This window comes from Aulostomus chinensis, chromosome 9, assembly GCF_037954235.1.
Source record: "Aulostomus chinensis isolate RoL2024-O1b breed Wild chromosome 9, RoL_Achi_v1.0, whole genome shotgun sequence".
In the NCBI taxonomy this organism is placed as follows: Eukaryota; Metazoa; Chordata; class Actinopteri; order Syngnathiformes; family Aulostomidae; genus Aulostomus; species Aulostomus chinensis.
In genome coordinates, this window is record NC_141328.1 from 2,430,001 (window position 1) to 2,452,919 (window position 22,919).

The window sequence follows — 22,919 nt, forward strand, 5'->3', positions numbered from 1 at the left end:
TCTGTTCATCACAGGATTAAATGATTCAATAACAAACCAAGGAACGGAGTTGCTGTTGTTGTTTTGTACCGGTGGATGAGGAGAGCACCCTGTGTTTTCCAGTTGAGAGAAAAAGAAAGAGAGAAAGAGAGGGAATGAGGACACATCCATCTTTGTCTTTTGCCTTTTCGTCTGTCCTGAAGTGGAGGCAACTGCAGGATGAAAAACAAGGCCTGGAGGTGTCAGGGGGCGTCCGTCAGGAAGAAGCTCTTAAAGGTGGTCCTGGTAGGACGGGAACATCGGAATTAGTCCCCTAAGAATGCACAGGTGTATTTAAATCTCTCAAAAATAAGTGTGTGTTCATATCTCCTCATGAAATATCCCAAAGAAATGCTTCAACCTCCCGGATCGCTTCCTTCCAGCCATCGGAGCGGCACACGGGAACGTGGCAGGAACGATGGGAGACGAGGAGGGAGAGGACGGCCTGAGATAGGATGTGCAGGATGGAGGGATGAGTAAAGGGATGGAAGGCAGAAAGACGGGAGAAGAACAGATCTCTGGATGGAGACAAATGATCACCTTGAAGAAAGGCTGAGCGATCAAACTGATGCCAACAAACTCATGATGGAGCCCCACTGATCCGAGTTCAGCCGAAGAGGAAACGCAGCTCAAAGCTAGAAGTGTAGAAATGCTAGTAGCATCTATGCTAACCTCTCCAGGAGCGGCTTCTCGCTGTCGTCTCACTGTATAAACGGAGGCTTGTGACAAGATGGCTTCTCACGTGACATCACAATCTCGCTAACTCAACCGCCTCTAAAGGTAAATTAGAAACAGCAATAATTAATTTTAAAATCTAAATTCCGCAAACTTGCCCAGCCCGGTCACAGCTGGGCTCATCCAGCCCAGCCTAAATGTATCTGAGCAAACACCCTGTAGTCCACGCCGCCGCAGGCTTCTGAGGCTCCTCCTCCTACATCAGTGTTGATGAAGAATAAGAAATGACAAACCTCTTTTCATATAAACCAGCATGAGTGACATGCTTCCATCACTTGTTGGTACTGATCAAAATCCCTCAAATATAAACGTGTTTCAGACGTAATTCCATTCAGATTTCAGATGTTTGTCATGCCTTCCATCGTTCATGTCAGTGAGGTTTTTAGATTCCAACTTGAGTTTGGCCTCGTCTGTTCATTCTCGTCCATCCAAGTTTCTATAACTACAATTTGGGTTGTAAATCTAGTTCCTATTTGTAATAATTTGCTTGTTTTGGAAGCCTCGTTCCTGCAGGAGAGCTCTGAGGAGCCTCGCCGCTGAAGACGAGTGTGAGAGGAAGAACCAGACCAAAGAGAAAGTCGACTGAGTTGGAGCTGAAGCGGCGCCGCCTCTGGAGGTCGGAGGCTCGTGTGGAGAAACGGAGAGAGTCTTGGCAGTAGGTGGCCCGACGTAGAAGAGAGAGAACTGAGGGAAGGATCTCTTCTAGAAATGTTGGGGAGGATGTCGGTGTGAAGTGCATCTGGATCGGAGGAGGAGGAGACGGGGAGGTGGCGTGGGACTAGGACTCGGAGGAGGTGCGAGAGCTGCCGTGAACGAGTGACTTGTAGATGTTGGAGGAGAGGAATCGTGGGTAGGAGTCCCTGTGCATCAGCGTGTAGATCTGCAGCTGGGCGTCTTCAAAGGTGTGAGGCGTCGGGTCCTGCATCTTCCTGTTGATCACCTCTCGTACCCGGGCATCCAGACTCACCTGGAAGGAGGTTCAGATCAGCTGAGTCAACAGAGACTGGCTAGCGTTCCATCACTGTCATCAAACCGTAGACGAGCTAGACAAGGGAGTCGGTACCACGCCGGAGAGACTCCACCCACATAATCCAGCTAATACTCATCGTATCGACCTGGAGCGCTGGCTAGAGGAGTGGCACACCCAAACATGTCATTCATCTGATGCTTCACACTTTTCAAGACTCATTCTGCAGGACGTGTGATTTAATGGGACAGAAGGGTGGTCTCTTAGTAGTTTGACACGAATAATCCTCCATAGAGGCATGGATACACACAGTTAACAGCATTAGAAGACACACACACACACACACACACACACACACACACACACACACACACACACACACACACACACACACACACACACACACACACAGGCCCTGCAGCCAAGGCACCAGCAGATATTTATAGAACCACAATCTTTCTCTTATGTTTTCTCGCTGCTTGTGTTTAGCAAAGACACACACACACACACACACACACACACACACACACACACACACACACACACACACACACAGATAAGTGTCCTACCAAGGTCAGACAGACAGCCAGACATGCCTCGTCTCTGCCAAACTCACATCCAGATATCCCTGTATTTTAGGCTGTGTGGATGTTTAAAAAAAGCCTTGACTGCCAGAAGGTGATGAGAGCAGCAATTTGGAGTTTCCTCTAAAGGCGCGCGCACATGCACACACACACACACACACACACACACACACCGCGGCGCAAATGCACACATATGCGGACAATTGTATACACAAAGACACCAGTGTCTAAACATGCCACACACACACACACACACACACACACACACACACACACACACACACACACACACATTGCGCTTCAGCCTGGAAAGCCTACAGCACTTGTGCTAAATAAAGTACCCACTGTTGCACACAAACACCCCCCCCCACACCCACACACACACACACACACAGGGAGAGCTGAAAACAGTAGTTCAAGCATCAGACAGCAGCTAAGCGTGGTGTGTGTTCGCGCTGGCAGCAGCAGCAGCAGCAGCGAAGATCACGGCACACTGGTGCTTTATATTCTGTTGATATCTGAGCTGAGACGGTGAGACACTCCTCAGATGGGTGGGGGTGTTTGTGTGTGAGGGGGGGTGCACACTCTATGAAGGGGAACACACTGTCCACCAGACCAGAACGGAGGGCAGCAGCGGTGTTTCCAGATGAGCTGAAGTGACTGCCCTCGCCTCACGTGAGAGAATGAGTGTGACGTCCACGCTTTTAAGCAGCAGGTCAGCTAAGGTCAGTGCTGGTGTGACGGATCAGAACCTGCAAACCAAGCGGTTACAGTGAAGCAGAAGCAGAGGTGACCAGAATGTTCCGACACAGCCCTGTCCATCAACACAGTTTTAGCAGCCTGCGTCCGCTAGCCTAGTTCGTGGCTAGCATGCCTCTACGGTTTATTCTTGGCCGACACGGGGCAGCAGGACGTGTCCCATGTCGCTGTCTGAAAATGGTTTTATTTCCTGTCTCTGAGAGCTATTAAGAGAAGTGCAGGCGCAGCCTTGAACAAGCCAGCAGCTCTCCTACCTCTTTTGGGGACAGTATGGAAATGTAGTCCTCATAGATGGAGCGCACCTTCTCCTCCATGGCGCTCTTGTCAATTTCCTGTTTGAGGTCTTCACAGGCCAGCCAGAACAGCATGTTCTCCTCGCTGTACTCAGTCCGCAAAAACTCCCGAAAAACATTCCGACCCGCCGGGTTCCTCATCAGCTTGTCGAAGGACTGAGACCAGAGACAGATCTCGTCCACTGAGGGTTTGGTGCTGAGAGGACAAGAGCAGAAGAAACACTCAGAAATTCTTAACTCTCCGATGACTCATCTTTTGAGTAGTATGGCCTTGATATGTGGTGTAACAGAGTTAGCGGCTGACTCGTCAGGGTTACCCAGCTGAACTGCATGTTTGGCTTGATCTCACGTTGCAGTTCTGACCAAGTTTCTGTTCCAGAGTCCAGCTGGAGCGCGACACACGGCTTCATCGCTGACGGTCGCTACGTTTTGCAGGAACATGTTTCTTATAAAACCCTAAATTAACCCACAATCGCTCTCTGAGAAGGTTGCTGGAGCGACGCCATTTTCTCTGCAGCCTGTCAGGTTTTGAGCAAATAAAAAGGAGACACTGGACAGGGCAGCGCATCGCTTGTCTTGGCTTCTGGAGGTCACCTGGCCTTTTTTGGTTTTTAATAACCAGCATTGGCTGATCAGCTCATGAGGTGAATTAACGAGCGGGAAGAGCTGAAACTTTGACGTTGTTCTTACTGAAGTGGAGAGGAAATCAGGAGCCTGCAGCCCCGTAATCACATCCTGCATCTACACCAAAAAAATGAGGCATTTGTTGTTTTGGGCCGCAGCCTGACCGTATCCCAAATCTGATCAGCCCCGCAGACTCACCAGGGTTCACAGTTTGGTATAGTTTCCATCTTGGTGTCTTGTGATATCCTCTTCCTCCTCCTCCGCCTCCTCCTCCTCCTCTCCTCTTCATTCCTGACGGTGAGACTGACATGATAAAACGGCTTTCAGGCAGGAAGCGCACACACACACACACACACACACACACACACACATGCACACACACACACACACACACACACACCAGGCTGACAGGAGAGTAATTGCTAACATGTACAATCACACCATAATGTTATTACCACATTTACTGACAACCACAGTTGTGTTAACAGCATGTCATCATGAGAGAGAGAGAGAGAGAGAGAGAGAACAAAATAAAGACTTGGTTCCCATCAGAAGAGACCTAATCACTGTTCCTGGAAGCGCGTTGTCATATCAGGAGTCGCATCACTCAATCAGGCTGTCACATCCAAGCAGGCTCCAAACACACAAACACCACAATAACGAAAAAACTTGGCAACTGGCAGGATGATGGAGGAACCCGTGACCTCATCTGAGATGTTTTCAAAGCTCCACTGTTACCAAGTCAAACGCAGGCAGAAGAAGTAGCGACAACTGAAAGCTTTTGTCACCCAACTTTCTAAAAGGAAGTGAAGATCAATACAGCTTGATAAAGAAGGCGTGGAACACTCGAGACCATGAAACAGAGTTTGAGAACTGACATTTCTGGACAGTTCTGCTGCTTGTAGAGGGTGGCTATGGCGCACCGTTAGCTTCAAGCTAAATGTGCTAGGCTGTCTTCTTCTGCAGTCTAGGGTATAAAAGAAATGGTGAAAAACGTCTTGGTGAGTTCAAGACACCTCCATGTACCAAGAAGTTGTTATTGGCAGTTATTAGCAGAAGCATTTAAACATTTGAAAATAAACTGATACCAAGTGAGCAACGTGTCCCAGAATTGAGCCTGCGGAACTGCACTTGCACGCTGAGCTCTAGCAGGCGTGTCACTTCCTGTCATCAACCTTGTGGTTTCAGACTTCTGGAGACATCAAGCGTTGAGCAGGTGTTTGGTTGTGAAACCAAGCTTGAACACGATTCAGTTTTGAGTAGGTTCTTGATGAAATACCAGGAACTGCTTCTGTTTTTTTTCTTCAAATCCTCCCCTGGGGACCAGCCCGTTAGTGCCACACTCCTCAGGAATCATTCATAGAGTCACACGATGACACGCGTGTTGGCGTGTGTCCTCCAGGGATCATGAATCAGCCGTGCAGGCTAATGAACACCCATTAACGTGCCGTGGATATGAGTCGAGTGTCATGGTGGTGCTGAAGGACAGGTGTGACCGGTGGTCCTCTGGAGACCAAGAATGTCTGCCGAGCTCTGACTGGCACGATCACCAAGGCGTGACATCATGAGTTCAGCAGACGTGGTGGAGAATGTTGGCACAATGATAAGCCAGTCTGCCTCTGACGGTGTTTGTTAGCTCTATTAGAAGTGTGTGTGTTTGTGTGCGCGCGTGAGTGAGTGTGTGTGTCATAAGCCGCCTACCATGAACAGCTGCAACAGCAGCACCAGCAGAAACAGCAGGCATTTGGCCGTTGGGAATTCTGGGTCGTGGTCATGTCCCGCCCCCCTCCCGTCCCGCTCAGTGCCGAGGTCTCGCTGCGACCCCCCCCCATGCCCAGCTCGCCCTCTCGCTCGGCCGGGATCGGACCTGTGTACTGCAGAGACAGAGAGAAACAGATATTGTGATATTTTTTTTGGAAGGTTTACACTGAATCACCTCAACAGATTCCTCACATCCACAAACTCACACACAGCTCAAGATGTGCCCCCAGGGCCGGAGTGGGCACCCATGGAGTAGCCCACTCCGGCCCATAATGTCTAGAGGGACAACCCCCCCCCCAAAATTCACAGCTAAAAGCAGAATCATGGCCTTGAAGCCTCTCCAGAGTCTTAATTTGATCCAGATTGCCTCCAAAAGTAGTCCCTTGTTGCCTCTAATATTACATTATCATACTAATATTATTACTCTTTCCAACAAATTCCATTAAAATGCACTGATTAGTTTTTCAGACATCCTGTCAACAAACGAATCAACAAAAAGTTGGACGTGCTGGTGATCACATGACCTCCTTGGCAGAAGTAAAAACATAGTTAGCACATGAGATTTATGTCTTTCATTAGGGTCTGAGGAGGCTCACTAATCTGTTGCTAAGGATACAGTCAGTGAAATGGGGTGGGGGGGTGGGGGGTGTGACAGATTAATTTTGAAGATGAAGAGAGATAGCATGTAGACTACAGGAAGTGAAGTAGAGACAGATCAGGCAGTGCGATGCATCATGTGACTGAGCTGTGATCTCGCTCTCTCTCTCTCACACACACACACACACACACGGGGGGGGGGGGGTTGATTACAGTGACTAAGGCACCAATATTTGTTCAGTTCCACACAACTTTCAGGAGTTGAGCTTGAAGGGGAGAGAGTACCATTTCATGAGAAGTCTTTACAGAAGACATTTTCGGCAAAAGGAGGAATGTGGCCCACCACCTCCTCCCAGACCTCCTCCACCTCCTCCCAGACCTCCTCCAACTCCCAAGCCTCGGGAGGAGGTGCCTGCTTCACCCGTATATTACAAGCTCCATTCCCAGATGAGGATCAGTCGCTTCTCCCAAGCTGAAACGCGTCCGCTGCTGAAACAGCAACATGCAGAGTTCTAGCCCAACCAGGGTTTAAAGGGAACAACACAAGGCTGTGATTGGTTCAGGACAATGAGGCTAGACACGCCCTCGAAAGAGTGGTGAGGAATCGGATCATTGATGGACTGCAGACGTCACAGTCAAGCTAACTTCTCCATCAGGTAAACACAATGTATTAAGGGACTGAAAGCGGTGCTGTTGGGTGCGCGTCTCTTGGCACTCGCCGGGCTCTGAGCCGAACTTTCTCGGTTCTTGTCACTTCTGGGTCTCAGTTTCCTGACACAAACTTTCTGCGAAGACTTCTGAACTCTCCTTGTGCCACTGACTAGCAGCCGCACGAAGCCTTTGAAAGCCAAAAGTGCCGTTTTCCTGATGTACTTCGTACTCCATGCCACAGAGCAACCTGCTCCGTTGTCTTAAGCGCGTTAATCACAGATATCCTGCCAACCTTTTAAAAGAAACCCCATCTTTGGAAGATGACTTCCCTCTGGGTACGGGGACTCGTCCCCGCGCCGCCCCGGAGAAGAGGAACCCAGCTTGAGCGTCAGAGGAAGCACGTTAAGGGTTTCGTGTTTGTGAGTGTTGGACGCAGGAAGTGGAGCTCACCGGTTCCAGCCTGCAGAAGCTTTCACACGCTGCTGGTCTCTAGTCACCTGCAGGAGCAGAGTGCGGACAGAGCAACGCTCCCTTCCTGCCTTTCATCACCGCCGCCATCTTTTATAACTCACAGCTATCACATTTCTGCTTCTGTGTGTGCTTGTGTGTCAAAGCAGGTCTGTCTCATTATTTTTGAGAGGCGATGACTCAACACAGCGAGTTTAATTTCCACTCTGGTTAAGAAACAGGTAGAGAAAGGGGTGAACGAACTGTAACTTTTCAGCACTTCCTCTTTTGTTCACGCACGCTTCTTGTTGCACTGCTGCCTGTAGAAAAAATGCAGACAGAAAAAGGAAAAAATGCAGGCAGGCATTGTAGGCCGCCGCCGCAAAGGTGCGCACACATCACGCCGCTGCTGAGGACAGCTGGCATTGTAAAACGATCACAGTGGTGGGCCATTTTTATGGCGGTATCATGGTGTGTGTGTGTGTGTGTGTGTGTGGGAACAGGATTTGGTTCAGAGAGTTAATCTGATTAAACTACATGACATTAGAAAGATTCAGAAATCCCACGAGCAAACATCTCAACTTCATCTTTATTTTTCTCTAATCTTTATTGATCCTGGTGAGATTGACAGAACACAAACACTGCTTACACACTACGCCCTGTTACCACACACACACACACACACACACACACACACACACACACACACACAGACCAATAAACAGCACTGGTGTATACTGGGAACTGTTCCTCACTCCTTCCACCTTAATTCAGACATATGAAATGACCACGGATCAGACGGCGGCCTTCGGGATGAGCCTTAAACTGAACCGACAGCAGATTTAGTCAAGAGTGGACTTTCTCGCCTTGTGACGGAAGTTTTACTTTATCACTCGACAGCGGCATTGATGCTTTGGTTGATGGGTGCAGACTTACACCCAGATGTGCCGCTTCATCGACTTCCTTTGTTTTATGGCTTTCATGTAATGTTGCCCAAACCAGCATCTTCTGACAAAAATACATACGCCAGCATATTTTAGTTCATTTCTGCTAAACCGGTGTCTTAAATTAAGACACGGGTCTTGTTTCTACTAAAGGAGCCACTGTGGGACCAGTAAGACTCTTACTGGTCCCACAGTGGCTCCTTTAGTTTGTAACTCCACTCAGTTTGGGCCGTTCAAACCTGGGTGTCATACAGGAGTGAGCTGGAGGTCTTCAGACCCCCGACCCAAAGTCCCGTTATGAGCAGTCGGTCCGGGTCTGATTAGTATGATGTGTAACGTCCCAGGAAGTCCAGAGAGCAGAGGGCTGACAGCAAGTTAGCAAGACAAAGTGGACTTGAGACGAGCCACGTTGCTTCTATCAGCACAAAGAAACACGAGAAGAGAAAAGCAGGATGGAGGAGGACAGGTTATGAGAGCCAGCGTGAGGAGGAACCCTCGCCGCCTCCTCTCAGAGTAGCCAAGCAAACGTTGGTGTCCAAGTCCGAGCATTCAGTGAAAATCCCCGTTGACTCAGAGAGCGGCTGCACGCATGTTGAAATGCTGCGTCAGCCCAGAGGAAACTCTTGAGAGGAAGTTGCAAGAGCAGCGCTCGTCCACCTGAGTGTGATTGGCTTGTCTGTTTCCACGTAAAATCCAGCGCTGCAGCAGTTACGCAGCGATGTGGGCGTGTCTCTATGCGGCCTGCCTGTGTGCCGTATGAATCCATTTCCTCTCCTCCACAGGAAGCAGGGAGGAGGACGACACGGCCGAGCTGCAGGATTCTGAAGAATTTAAAAGAATATTGCAGGAGGTGAGACTGAGATCTTGCAGCCGTTCTACTGATCTGTACGTCGCATCTTCCTGTCATTCTCCTGCTTACGTGATTGGCCGCTGCAGCGTGACATCAGCTCGTCCCCTTGACTCCGATTCAGCGTCTCTGGGACGAACAGCTGAATGAGGGGTTTACTGTGAAAGCGGCCTCCACCTCCACCAGCCCCGTGATGAGCCCGGCCCTCCCTGTGCTCACGCCGCCCTCAGAGGAACTGAAACAAACTCTTGGGAGTTTTCCATATCCTCAGAAAGACGACAAACGGCCTCAAAGGTAGAATTTGGTCCAAACACTTCTTTTGTTGGCGACAACAGCGACACTGTCAAAGCCTGGAGGCAGCTGCTGATCTTAATCCCCCACCAAGATCCCTTCAGCGCTCCTCCTCTCGCTCCTTCACACTTCTATATTTGCCCTTTTCACTCAGTTTAATCCACAGGAGTGGGAGCTCCACAGGTTAATTAAAGGTTACAGGCATCAGCTGGGAAAAAGAAACATAGGTACCCTTTGTAATTTGTTTTAATGATTCTACTTCTGGAGGCCCGGTGGAGCAGTGGTCCTCACTGTGGATGGAGGGATGGATGGAGGGATGGATGGAGGGATAATGGATGGCTGGATGATTCTGCTTCTTAATGCAAATTCAAATAGGAGGCAGTCAATGACTCATTTATTCTCATGTAAACCAATGGAAGTGGAAGGTCCCACACGTCCGCCATTTCAAATTCCATACTTTTCCACACTCAAATTCCCAGACATTTTACAGACGTGCTTTATTTTACCCTAATTCTGTTCATTTTCATTTATTATCTGAATGAATGCATCTTTTGCTACTTTACAATTATTTATTAATTGAGAATACGCTTTCTTCATATTTCAGCATGATGTCATACTGACATTTCTATTGCCATTCTTCATTTAAAGTTCTTTAAATTTGCTTGTGTTTGCTCTGGCAACTGCATATCTGGTAACACACACACACACACACACACACACACACACACACACACACACACACACAGCTGCACCTGCCAGCAGGCTTTAAGTAATTAAGCGCTCATTTTAAATATTAATTTGAGAGATTACGGCTCCATAATCTGACCGCTCGGACTGGTTGGGTCGAGGGTCACCATGACAGATCCGATGATGGAGAGATGAAACGAATGAGTGAGCGTTCCTCTCTAAAGATGGCGAACCAGAGAACGTCTCTCTGCAGGAGCCAAGAGACGAGAACGTCCTGTCACGTTTCTGACCGACTGACCAGGTCAGATACTCACACGCCACATTGTCACACCTCTGCCTCAAGTAAGGGCAGTGGAAGGCCTCTGACCCGGGTAAACATGAGACGGATGGCAAGACGCGCTTAAGGTTTACAACATTTATTCACCCAAGAGGTCAGTGAACAATCAGAAAGGCCCATAGTCTCCTCAGAGACAGTTGTGGGCCCACTCCTGAGCACCTCAACAGACTGGCAGCATAGCAACGGCCAAGCCTCAGCTCACCCCCCTCTTAACCACTTGGCCCCTCCCACTAAATGGGCCGGTTCACTGACAGGGGGGAAAGGAATCGCAGACAATCCCTTTCTTCAAATAATAGTTCTGCAAACACGATAACAGCATGGCTTTAAACACAGCATAGCAAGTTCTCTTCATGTTGTTTCCTGTTTCTTGACATCTTTTGCATTTAGCAAAAGTTAAAGTAGAGAGGGTGGCACCCAGTCAATCAGCCACAACCAGTCTCAGGTGTGTCCCCTTACCCCTGTGGGGTGGCTGGGAAGCAGGTGGAGACAATGAAGGACACCTTTGTTGCTCCTGATCTCCTCACAAGTGTGCACCCTTGTCAGGAGTCATAGGTGACAGTGAGGGCCCCTGCTGGCACACGCACGGTCATCATACACCGAAATATTTGCCGCCAAAGACGGGTAGTGAGACGGCCTTCAGGGCTCACAGTCGAGTTTAGTGTTTACAAAAGTATCAGGAGAGAAAAGCAGAGATTCTGATTCAAGAAGAGCAGCAGAACAAAAGAAACCCCCAACCCCCCGGTGCCAAAACTGATCACATCAGATTATTACTCAACACACAAGGCCAAAGATCTTTCCCAATACTGCCCCCCCAACACAAAGTACTAGTACTTAATTATGGAAAATGTCTGGATGTTTTTAAAAATGAAAAACACTTGAATTGTGATGTCAGACTTCTGTAATTAAATGAATTTCTTAAAAAAAAAAAGATGAACTCCACTTCTGTTTTCTCTCAGTCAGCTTTGCTCGACTTCAGCTGTGTCTCCATGCCTGCAACATTTTGAAGTGTTGCATTAGAAGAGGTCGAAAATGCATGATTTGGAGAAAAAAAACAAAAAAACAACTTCCTCAATTTCACACAGAAAGATTTTATTCTTGCTGGGGCAGGTTTTGGACTTCTTTGTTTTTCAACAGAGTTCATGCAATTTATTGGAAACACCTCCTACCAATCAAAGAGAAAGAACTTCCCCACAGACGCGGTTCTGAGTTGAGGGCAGGAACCTCTGTTTTAAGTACTGAACAAAAGCAGTAGAAGTACCTGTTAGTAGTCCTTCAGTACTTTCACTGATTACTCCACTTGAGTGTTGATAGGAACAGAATCCACATGGATCTGTATAAACATTTTGGAAGGAAACGCGACCTCTGTCCGACCGGCGGTGTTCAGTGTTCGTCTTGGTCTGTCGATGGGGTTGGGAGGAGCCAAATGTGTATCAAGTGAATTCATGTCGGGTTTTTTCCCTCCAGCGATTCTCATGCAGGCTACAGGTGGATGACGGTGAGTCAGACTCAGGATCCGGTTCAGGAGGGAGGAAAACGTTATACTGAGGAGCTACGGCAAACTCCTGCCCTGACACACTGAACACAGCTAACGCACTAGTCAACACACACACACAACACACACACACACACACACACACGAAATAGTATACTCCTCTTGATCCATGTCTCTACATTTTCTTTGCAAATGTTACGCATACTCCCTGCTTTCATACTTACGCTCTTTAAAATAGTTTTACACACACAGTGACAGGCGCGCGCGCGCACACAGACACACACACACACACACACACACACACACACGAGGTAAGCGGGTCCATAAATCCAGCCTAAGAGCGTCTCTGTAGTGACAGATTCAAGGTTTTTCACCAGGAGGCTGCATTGACAAGCCATATCAACTTCCGATTCATCTGCTCTCCTCTCCTTATATGGACAAGTCTGTCCAAACACACACACACACACACACACAGAAGTGACAACCACTCAGTTGAGCATTTACACTACACACACTCACTGGAATGTGCATGCAATCATTCTATACACGTGTTCACCAACTATTACAACCACAAACACTTCATCATACCAGACGACCTCACCACGACCAACACAATGAAGTTCACAACTCTTCCACCTGGTCACCCTTCCACCTGAGCACTCTTCCACCTGAGCACCCTTCCACCTGAGCACTCTTCTACCTGGGCACTCTTCCACCTGAGCACTCTTCCACCTGAGCACCCTTCCACCTGAGCACTCTTCTACCTGGGCACTCTTCCGCCTGAGCACCCTTCCGCCTGAGCACCCTTTCACCTGAGCACTCTTCTACCTGGGCACCCTTCCGCCTGAGCACTCTTCCACCTGGGCACCCTTCCGCCTGAGCACCCTTCTACCTGAGCACCCTTCCGCCTGAGCACCCTTCCGCCTGAGCACCCTTCCGCCTGAGCACCCTTCCGCCTGAGCACCCTTCTACCTGAGCACCCTTCCACCTGAGCACCCTTCCACCTGAGCACTCTTCCGCCTGAACACTCTTCCGCCTGAGCACCCTTCTACCTGAGCACCCTTCCACCTGAGCACCCTTCTACCTGAGCAGTAATCCCGAGCTGGTCCAGGTTTACTCTGGCTACGTACTCTGATGGTCTAAGATGTTAGCAGCATCTTTTCACCAGTTGGTCTTTCGTTTCATTGTAAACAAATTTGAGGGGAACTGTGGAAATGCTGCGAAAAAGGAAATGTGCATAAGTCTGTTTTCCATCAACTGTTTAATGTCAGAAGCCAGCGGTGCAGGCGACGCATGGCCGAGACAGCAGAAGAAGAAGAGACGTCTAGAGGAAGCGTTCCTAAACTCCAGCCAGTACCCTTGCTGCTGTTTTGGAATATCAGGAATATCTTTGTCGACGATGGCGGCGCAGAGCAGGCGCTCAGTCAAGAAGGGTTTCCAGCTCCCACTGAGCACATTCACTTTTTTGAAAAAAGCAGAACGCCAGAAGTGAGTGTGAGAACTTGCTGCCCCACAGAGGGACTTTGTTTCTAATTGCCGTTTCATCAAACACCTCTGAATGTGATACTTAAAGAAGAAGCAGCAGCAGAGAAAAATCCTCACTGGAGAAGCTGAAGCAACAGTACGGTTCTCTTATGTCCACTGGGCCTCAGGGATAACGTGGTCAAAGGTCAAGGTCACCGTGACCTCTTCAGTATGTGACATTTGTCCCATTCTGGCTGTATCTCAGGATATCTTCCTCGCTTAAATTTGCCACAACTGTCCACCGAAGACTCAAGGGTGAACTGAAAATATTTTGGTGGTCTGAGGTCAAAGGTCAAGGTCGCTGTGACAGGCTCGCTGCAGCATATTTCTAGTTTCCATTTGAGATTCTGGCTGAGAGCCCAGCGAATCGGGCAGAGGTCATTTGTGCTAGTTCTCATTAGCACTGCTAGCAGCGGGGAAACCCCTCCCATCAGGTCTCAGCCACAGCACCACGACACCACCAGTAAATACGCTGGTGTTCGGTCCGCGACTGGCGGCTAAAATCCTAACACTTGTTAGTATTGTCCCAAATGAAGAGTTCACATGTTCACACCTGCATCCCCTGATACACAGGACCTAATAGACCTGTGATGGAATAACGTGAGAGACACAAATACCACTCACTCACAACCGTAAACATTGTAGGTTATTTGAATTGGTGTTAAAAAGATATCGACTTTTAAGGAACTGAGATAAGCAGCCTGGTGTCAGGCTTGATGACTGTGCGTTTTCACGTCCATCAATAAAAGCTCAGACACAGGAAAGGCTTTCCTCAGGAGCCCGAAGGACAGAAACCACAGCCGTCTGAGAGGTGAAGAGGCATTTGGACGCCCTGAGCAACAGCAGTGCAGCCTCTCAGCGTGGCGCCGCCACTTCCTCTCCTCACGCACAACTTTACAGATGCACAGAACAGAAAACCACTCATTAAATAAACAGGAAAGTCAGAAGCGGAGCTCACCAGAGAAATGATGTATCAATGACGACGATGGGCAACTCAATGAAAAGACTCACACGTCCTTCTCTCTCTCATTCTTTCACCAGAAGTGCTACGATAATCCCTTCAGTCAGAGGAAAGAAGAAGAAGAAGAAAGAAGAACAGAGGTCCAAGACGTCAAGGAAAGATGGAGACAGAGACAGGAAGCAGAGTCAGAGGTATTGTGACACACAGGGCTTCTTGGTTTCTCTCTGAAACTTGATGAATCAGACCAACACAATCGCACGCCGCCCTTCCCATCGCTGCACGGACCAATACATGTCAGAATGGCTTCAAGGAAAAAGCGAAAAACCAGCATTAACATTCCTTCCTTCTCTGAAATTGGACACCCCGGGAGTCCAGTCTAGACTTGTCCATGTTCCTGCTCTTTCAAACACAACACATCTGACTATGTATGCCTGCAGGCAGCTACATAAATGCTCCAGGCATCAATGCATCCAGACCCACACGTCTCTTAACAGCTCACCTCCCTCCCTCAAGTGTTTAGAACCCATCTGAGAGCAGCTCGCTTCATTCTTCACGCTGACTGAAGGGTTGTTCTTCCATTATTTCTGCCCTTTAGCTTCTACGACAGGACATCCACTGCTATTCAGACGGGGAGGGTTCTTTCCTGATTCAACACAACCCTGGTCCTATTACAGAGCCGGGAAGAAATGCTTCTCCCACTCAGGTGTGCTGTTGTGGGGGGAGGCGCCCCGCCTCAGCACCTCCGTTAGCGTTGAGTACAAAGGTTCCTATTTGTACTTTTGAACTATTAAAGAAAACATATTTAAGCAGCAAAAAGTTCAAACTGGAACCAATAAAAAGCACCCACTGCACCGCGCATCTGATTTAACAATGAGTCAAGACTGCATCACGCCGAGACCTCAAAGTATCATTAAGAATGCGTAGATGTGTATTCTGCTGGTGAGGGACAATGAAGCGGGTTGTTGGGCAACCACTGACTTCAGTCCAGCACAGTGGAGATGGAAATAGTAGAACTGTAAAACATGAGCAGCTGCTGCTGCAGGAAGTAGTCAGTGACGGCCGGCTGCGATGGACAGAGATCTCAGTCGGACTGACCACGTCAGTTCTACAGAGTTTGATATCTGAGGGTGAGGTTACTGTCTCACGCCCACCTCAGACAGGAGCGTCACCAGCCTCCACTGAGTGCCAGTGGACTGCCAGCCTTTACTCGAAGTTGGGATGTATGTTCAAATTGTAAAAATTGTACTTTCACGCATGAAGAAGTAGAAATATTCCCAGGTTTGGAGGAGAACTGTGTGTCCTGAATCTGTACCTGGTAGTGATGATGTCACGTAGCCCCAATAAAAGTAGACTTTAAAGGCACCTAAACCCCAAGAACTGAAACACAAGTCTGCCTCACCAAGTCACTAAGAGTTCAAATGAAGGAAGAGCGAAGAAGCAAGAAAATGGACGAGAGCAGCAGCTGGAGGAGCGAAAGAATTTGGGAGAGTGGGAGGTTCAACTTGAAAAAGAGAGGGAGGGTAAAGAGGAGAAGTGGTTGAGAGGCAGAGAGAGAGAGAGAGAGAGAGAGAGGACAGAAGGCAGAGGGAGGGAGATGGGGGGTGACAAGCGGATGACAGCAGTTATATTTAGTAAACAGTGGGGGGGTGACATGTGGAAATTAGATGACAGTTTAATTTTGAAGGATGATCATGAGGAAAAGAAGACAGGAGAGAAAACATGGCAGCCGTCTGACACCGACCTGTAGTTTAAGACTGATACCAACTATTAAAACGATCAGAGCTACGGCGGCGAGGACAACTGGAGCCATGACTGATTAGCCTCCTTCACAACATCCCAACATCCAAAATGTGTCCCTCTCAGTTAGTGGGTCATTATTTTAGTGGGACGCCAGTGGTGAAGGTGGAACGTGTGCGGGTCACTCCGATCACAAATACTGGCTCTGTGCGTAAAACGTTCCTCATCATTTTTGCTTCCATTCCTGCATCACTTTACTTTACCATGAATGTAAATCGATGTACAAAGACACTCCTTACCGCACGCCAAACCGAGGTTAACCTTTGACCCCCGGGCTCAGGGTGAGGACTGGGGATATGGGTATATTTTTCTATCCAGGCGTGGGTCACGACCCAAACCAGGGTGTCTATCGAGCAGAGAGGTTAACCTGCTAGATGTCATTTCTCCTGCACCTCTGATTTGTTCCCTGTCGCTCCAGATTTTACTGTGAGACATGAAGAAACTCAGTCCTGCTCTGTTGGAAGTATGACGGCATAAATGTGCCTAAGAAATATCAGCGGGACTTAAAGTTACATGAGCAGTTGCCAGACAAACACAGAAATAAGAGAGAGAGAAACGATTAGCATGAAGACCAGCAAGACAGAACATTTGGAAGGAAGAGAGGAAGAGTTGCACTTGGTTTACCAGGACGTCCGTCATGTCGAGGGGCCGGGCGGTCGGTTAGTGTGCCAGTCGTCAGCGATGTTAGCAGGCCGGACACATGCATGTCATCCCCCCTTCTGCCTCGGACCTCTCCTTTATAGATGCACGCACACACACACACACGCACACACACACACGCACAGGGATGCAAAAATGCACACGCAAACATGGAATCATAAAAAATGCCACACGGATGCAGCACAACAGAAATGAACCACGCACTCACACGTGTGTGAAATCCCACAGGATCAGACACCAGGAGAGGACAGCACACACGGCACACACCAAATCCACCAAAAAGCCCAGGGGAATGGACATTCATCCAAAAAGATGGCCGCACACAGGCAACAGCATGCGCGCACGCACACGCACACGCACACACACACACAAAGAGAGAGAAAAAGGCCATAGTGAGAGTGTGAACCAGTCATGCAGCTGTCAGCCTGAACATCCTCCATCACCGACGGATCCTTCAACTCTTACTCAAAGCTCTCAGGGAGACGCACACAAATCTGGACCTTTGCATCCAAACAACCCTGAACTTCTAAGCAAAGTCACAATCAGGGCCGGTGACCCGACACGCTCGTCTGAGGAGTGACGCCCTCCTTGCAATTTAAAATGCCAGTGTTTTTATTTTCACATGTAAAACATCCATCCATTTTCTATGCCGCTCATCTGTCACCAGTCCGTCGCAGGGCCATCAGGAGAAATTAGGGGTTCACTATCTTACTCAAGCACACTTGGACATGGCCACTGGAGGAAGTGGGGATCGAACCAGCGACCCTTCGCTTGCTAGACGGCCACACCGCTCCTCTGGAAGAATCGATTACATCATCCATCCTCTGTGATTCATGAGACTCACTGGGGGAAGGTGGCGAAATTCCAGATATTAAAAAGAAAGAATGAAAGGCCTCTATCGTTTCTGAAGACAGACGTTCGCGCGCTTCACCTCGGGGTGCGGTGGAAGTCTTGAGCTCCTTCACCCATCAGTCCTGAGCTGAATCGTCGCAGAGCCCCTGGGTCATGTGACGACACCATCGACGCCAGGTGGACATCAACTATTTGATCTCCTTTGACAGTTCTTTGGAGCTCTGGAGGCCCTAAGAGCCGACCTGTGTGCCGTTTCCTCCAGTTGAGAATGAAGCTCATCTGAGGTGAAGACTTTGATTTCACAAGGCTCTTGCAGCTTTGATCCGCCAGCCTGAAGCCACAGGAATTCAAGCCCAAAGTGCATGTAATTTCAAGTGTGGTGGTCACTCAATGACCTGGTCCACTATGGTCTGAAGTCTCTGACCCCTCGATGGGTCCTGCTCAAAGTTCCACGGTCGAGCTCAAAAGAAGGAATGTTTTCATGTGAACACATGGGAATCCTGCTCTGGTGCAGATGTTGGAAGCAGCAACAGAGTAAAACCACCTGCCGCCCCAGATGAATGGAGAGAGCAGCATCCGTCAACACACATGCGCTCAAAACCACGGCACCAGACTAGGAGACCGAGGGAGAGGAAGACAGAGAGGTGGAGGCAGTTGATAACGAGGGCGATGCGGCGAGGGAAGGTGACGACTTGAGCAAAAGAGGAAACAAGTAACAGACAGTGAAGAAAGAGGCAGGAAGAGGAAGTGTGTAGCAACTGGCAGAGAGAAAAAACATGGTCGACTCATGATCGGATGTAAGTCAGTACGGGAAAGGAGGCATGACCTCGTTTTCTGGCAACACCGATGCCAAAGATCTGTGTGTGTGTGTGTGTGGGGGGGGGGGGGGGCATCCTGGCACAAATTATTAGGTTCTCTCTCTTCTGTAGCTTCATAAATGCAATATCTTGTTATTTTAGGGACACCGTGGGCCTTGATTGAAGAAGCTAGGAAATGAGGGAGGAGAGAAACTGTGACACGCAGCAAAGGTCCACAGGCAGGAGTCCAAACCACCGCTGTGGCCTTGGTAGAAGCCGCGATGCTCCACCGGCCCGCCTGCCGCCAACGGTGAAACCTCGGCTGTTAACTGACGACTTAAGTTGTCGGTGGAGGTGATGGAAGATCATCAAAAGCATCAACCCTTGGGTTGGAGCCAAAAAACCCCTAAAATTCTAAAACTGACAGGTCCTGAGGAGGAGGGAAGTGGATGCCGTCTGGGTCCATCAGGTGGATCAACTCAAGTCACCACCCAGACGCCGTTTCACTCAAAGAGTCAAGGGAATTTTGAGGGATGTGTTGCAAGAGTGAACAAAACACGTCACACGTTTCCAACAACTGGCTTGTAGCAGATAAAATAAACCCCATAATGTCTGTGGACGACGAGAGCTCAGGAATGTCCATGAGGACGGCCAGCGGAGCGACGGGTCCACCAGGTCAGAGCTGATTTGAAGACGCGTGTCCACGTTCCATTCCGAGGACTTACTCTTTATCAGAAACAGGGACATCAAACTGTCTCGAGTCGATGTTGAAACTTTTTTTGTAAAAGCTTTTTTTTTTGTACCTTCTCTTGCAATGCTTGCGCGCGCTGTTGATGGAAATCCAAGGAGAGACAACTTCAGACAAATCTCACTCCTCTCACGAGAGGATATTTTTTCTTTTAAGAGCCGAGGTTATAATTCAAAGCAGCTACAGGAAAGTCTCTGGATAACAGGAGATAGATGTTGACAATTGATAGCCAGCGTTCCACATGGTGGGAGATACAAAGTGAAAACAGAGACAAAAAGAAAGTTGTATTTTCACAAACTGGCAGGTCTGACACCCCCTCCGACTTGCATTCCAGCCCGTGCATCCTTCAACCTTACCTGTCCAGCATGATTCAGGATTTACTACACAGTGATGGAGCGTGAGTCAGTCCTCCCTCCGCTAGGAGCCTCTGGATTCAACAAAACGTGGATTTGTGCCTATTGCATTGCTACTAAAAGTTGAGAGACAAACCACAGTTTAGATTCTCCCAAAAGGAAGTATACAGGAATCTCGATGGGAATGGGAATGTTGCAGTTCCAGGCAAAAGTTACTGTATAGGATGAGACTTTCCTGAGGACTGTTGCAGCAACAGCATGTAGAAACTTCATCGTGTCAGTTTATACATAAACATACCATCAACCACAGCAAGGTCACTACAAACGCACAAACCACACAGGAACTCTCGGACAGGCCAGACCCGTACGCTGATTTATGCTTTTAATCTGAACCTGTGCGGATCACGCTGGGATGGCAGCGAAGTTTGAATCCAGCGTCAAAAATCTCAACTCCCAGACAAACATGATCACTTCTGCTCTCCGCAACATTCACTGGAACTTCCTGTTGGACTTCAGGTCCCACACCAACATCCCAACACTTCTCCTGCTCAGCGTCACACTTAAACTCAGTCGCAAGTGAAGGCAACGTTCCGCTGTCCCAGGTTCTCCAGTTCCAGCTGCGCTTCCAAATGCATTTCAAATAATTTTAAACATTTGAAATTCATCCAACCTGAGTCGGAATCTTCTAATTGGAAAAGACATCAAATCGTCAAGGAAAATAGTCCAGAATCCCAGACTCGGGCTGTTGGGATTCCTCGGAGCACGGATGTCCTAGTCGCACCCCCGCTCTCCTTCCTAGGGCCTACGCCCATTCACGGGTTTGTGTTATGTGTATATGGTGTTGAATAAACTTGACTAATTCTGTTAATCAGACTAAAGCTGGACTTTTAAAATACGCGGAAACATGGAACACGAAAACTAAAACAATGCGGGCAGGGACTGATTGTTCAGGCATGTGTGCGCTTCCTTCTGTGTATGGTGTACGTTTAACACCGACAGAATCAATGGTTTTAGTCAGTAAGTCAAACCAACGAAGAAGAGGAGGAGCGGTGTACTGAAGGCTGTTACGACCTGAATGTTCTCTGCAAAAAGGACGACTGGCGATCCCGCCACGCTGAGGTTTGGCGGGAAAAACGCAGAAAGTGAACGTGTGTGTGTGTGTGTGTGTGCGCAAGCATGCTGACACGAAGTCTGCAGCAGAAGCTCATCCCAATCAAGGCCGTTAACCAATGTCTAAGACATCACCACTTCACCATAGCACCGCTAACAACACAAGCTAACCTGGCTAGCAGCTGTACTCCTGCTGAGCTGCTGCCAACGCTCTTTGCTAGCTTAGCTTCTTGTTAGCTTAGTTTCATACTCTGACTCTTGATGTTTGCTCTCTCATCCAGGTGAGAATTGAAAAAGGCTCATCTTGATCTTTCACCGACCCAAAATGTTTGTATTTGTCATGGTGATGTGTCCAGGAACAGCTCGGAAAATATCCCACTGACTCGACCGCAAGAAAAACAAATGTAAATTTAAAAATGAACTGAATACTAAACTAAACTAGTTTAATGAACACATTCATCTGCCCTTCCTGCAGAAGCCAAATACGCTCAGGCTTCATCTCCCCGCCACTGCCCCCTACAGTACCACACGTCCAGGGTCCAATGATTGATGCCAAAAGATGAACTTGAAGAAAATCTGCAATGCAACCAGCTGTAAGGGGGCATGCTGCCATCTAGTGTTCCGGAGGTCAACACACATCTGTCAACAAATCCCTTCTTCGCCTGTTCTTGTATCCTCAGACAGCGACAGCAGTCCAGATGTGCCTGCTGGAGCTGGAAGTACAGCTGGGTTGCAACATCACATGTAAACTAGCGGAGGAGAAGCAGAAGGACTCAGCGTGGGACGTGGAGATTGGGTCACATGATTTGTTCATTTTCATTCAACTTCTCTTAGTATGTGCCAGGCTGACCATGATGCTGCCGCCCAGGTGGAGCTGCACTGCTAAATGCTAAGCTAACTATCCAACCATGTGCTCCACTTCACTAAAAAGACTGATGAAAGTTTTGCACGTTCACGTTCCTCCACTCCTGAAACACAACCAGGAGGAATCCCCGCTCAGGAGAGGTTGGAGTGGGAACGTGAGGTGAGGTGGACTGGCGTCATGCGGAGCTCAGGTGTGTGACGCCCAGCCCCGGATGAAGTCACCACACACGCCGGTCGGAGGCGCCCCGGAGACTCCGCGCTGCCCCAACTCCACTACCCCCCCCCCCCCCCCCCACATGGCAACTTACAGACTTGAGCACAAGAACCAGATTCTTCTCCCGAGTTGCTGCTTTAGCTTCCAGTTGAAGGAGAAACTAGAACCTGTTAATGGAGGGGGGGGGGTGCCCCCCCCCACCCAGACCTGACTGCACGCTGTCTGTTCTCCACAAGGAATCAAGGACAGGAAAGAAGGAAATGAAGGGGGAGGGAAGGAGGGAGGAGAGGTAAGGGAGGAATCACGGAGACCGACCTTTTCCCGAACACCGCGGAGCGCGGAAAAGCCCCGCCGCCGCCGCCGCAGCCCGGAGAGCTGGGAAAGGTGAATCAAACTGAAGCAGCCCCCTCCCTCCCCCCCGCACAGCCTCGTCTCTGCAGCCGGTCACATACTCACAATCTTGGCATTAATAAGGTCCGGAGGGCGGTATCCGCTGCGCTTTCGGAGGCACATCCGTGTTGGGCTTTTTTTCTCCTTCCTCCACCGCTGCGCACCGGGGGGTTCGGCGCTTGCACTTTTTTTTATTTATTTTTCTTAAACCTCCAGCTGCCGCCGCTGTATTGGAAGAAGGAGTCCTCCTCCTCCTCCTCCTCCTCCCCCTTTCTGCTGCTCTCCTCCTGCTCGGGTTTTTCCCAGAGAGAGAGAGAGAGAATGAGAGAGAGAGAGAGAGAGATCACCGCCCTGGCGGACCGAGGCGGCACTGCGCATGCGCTATTATGTACGTCCATCCTCGCAGGAGACCCAGAGTTAATAAAACTTTATAGATATTGTGTAATGATTGTAAAAATCCAGAATATAAACACTGGCTAATCAAGCACAGGTATTTTTACAAGCATGATCTTCCGCTGTCAGGTCTTTGATCAGCTTCACGTGAGAAAAAGTAATTTAATGTCATTTTAGGATTTGTACGTGATTTTATGCACTCTGCAAAGGCCGTTAGTGTTT

General features: G+C 48.9%; 1 protein-coding gene across 8 annotated transcripts in view; it reads right to left on the reverse strand.

Moving 5' to 3' along the window:
* Positions 1 to 22,585, reverse strand: part of rgs19 (regulator of G protein signaling 19) — a 25,488-nt gene extending 2,903 nt beyond the window's left edge. For 2 of the 8 annotated variants that reach the window (XR_015117809.1, XM_086213078.1), the window contains exons 1-5: positions 22,371 to 22,585; positions 5,682 to 5,854; positions 4,179 to 4,283; positions 3,318 to 3,552; positions 1 to 1,720 (exon numbers count right to left, since the gene is read on the reverse strand). The exon at positions 1 to 1,720 is cut by the window's left edge. Coding sequence is in view for 4 of the 8 variants with exons in the window: in XM_086213078.1 (XP_086069204.1) it covers positions 1,532 to 1,720; positions 3,318 to 3,552; positions 4,179 to 4,283; positions 5,682 to 5,854; positions 22,371 to 22,427 (759 nt within the window). In the remaining 4 variants the exon portion in view is untranslated. Of the gene's footprint in view, positions 1,721 to 3,317; positions 3,553 to 4,178; positions 4,284 to 5,681; positions 5,855 to 16,940; positions 17,052 to 22,370 lie in introns of all 8 variants that reach the window. The other 6 variants (XR_015117812.1, XR_015117810.1, XR_015117811.1 and 3 more) reach the window with 6 other exon arrangements.
* Positions 22,586 to 22,919: the final 334 nt, after the last annotated feature.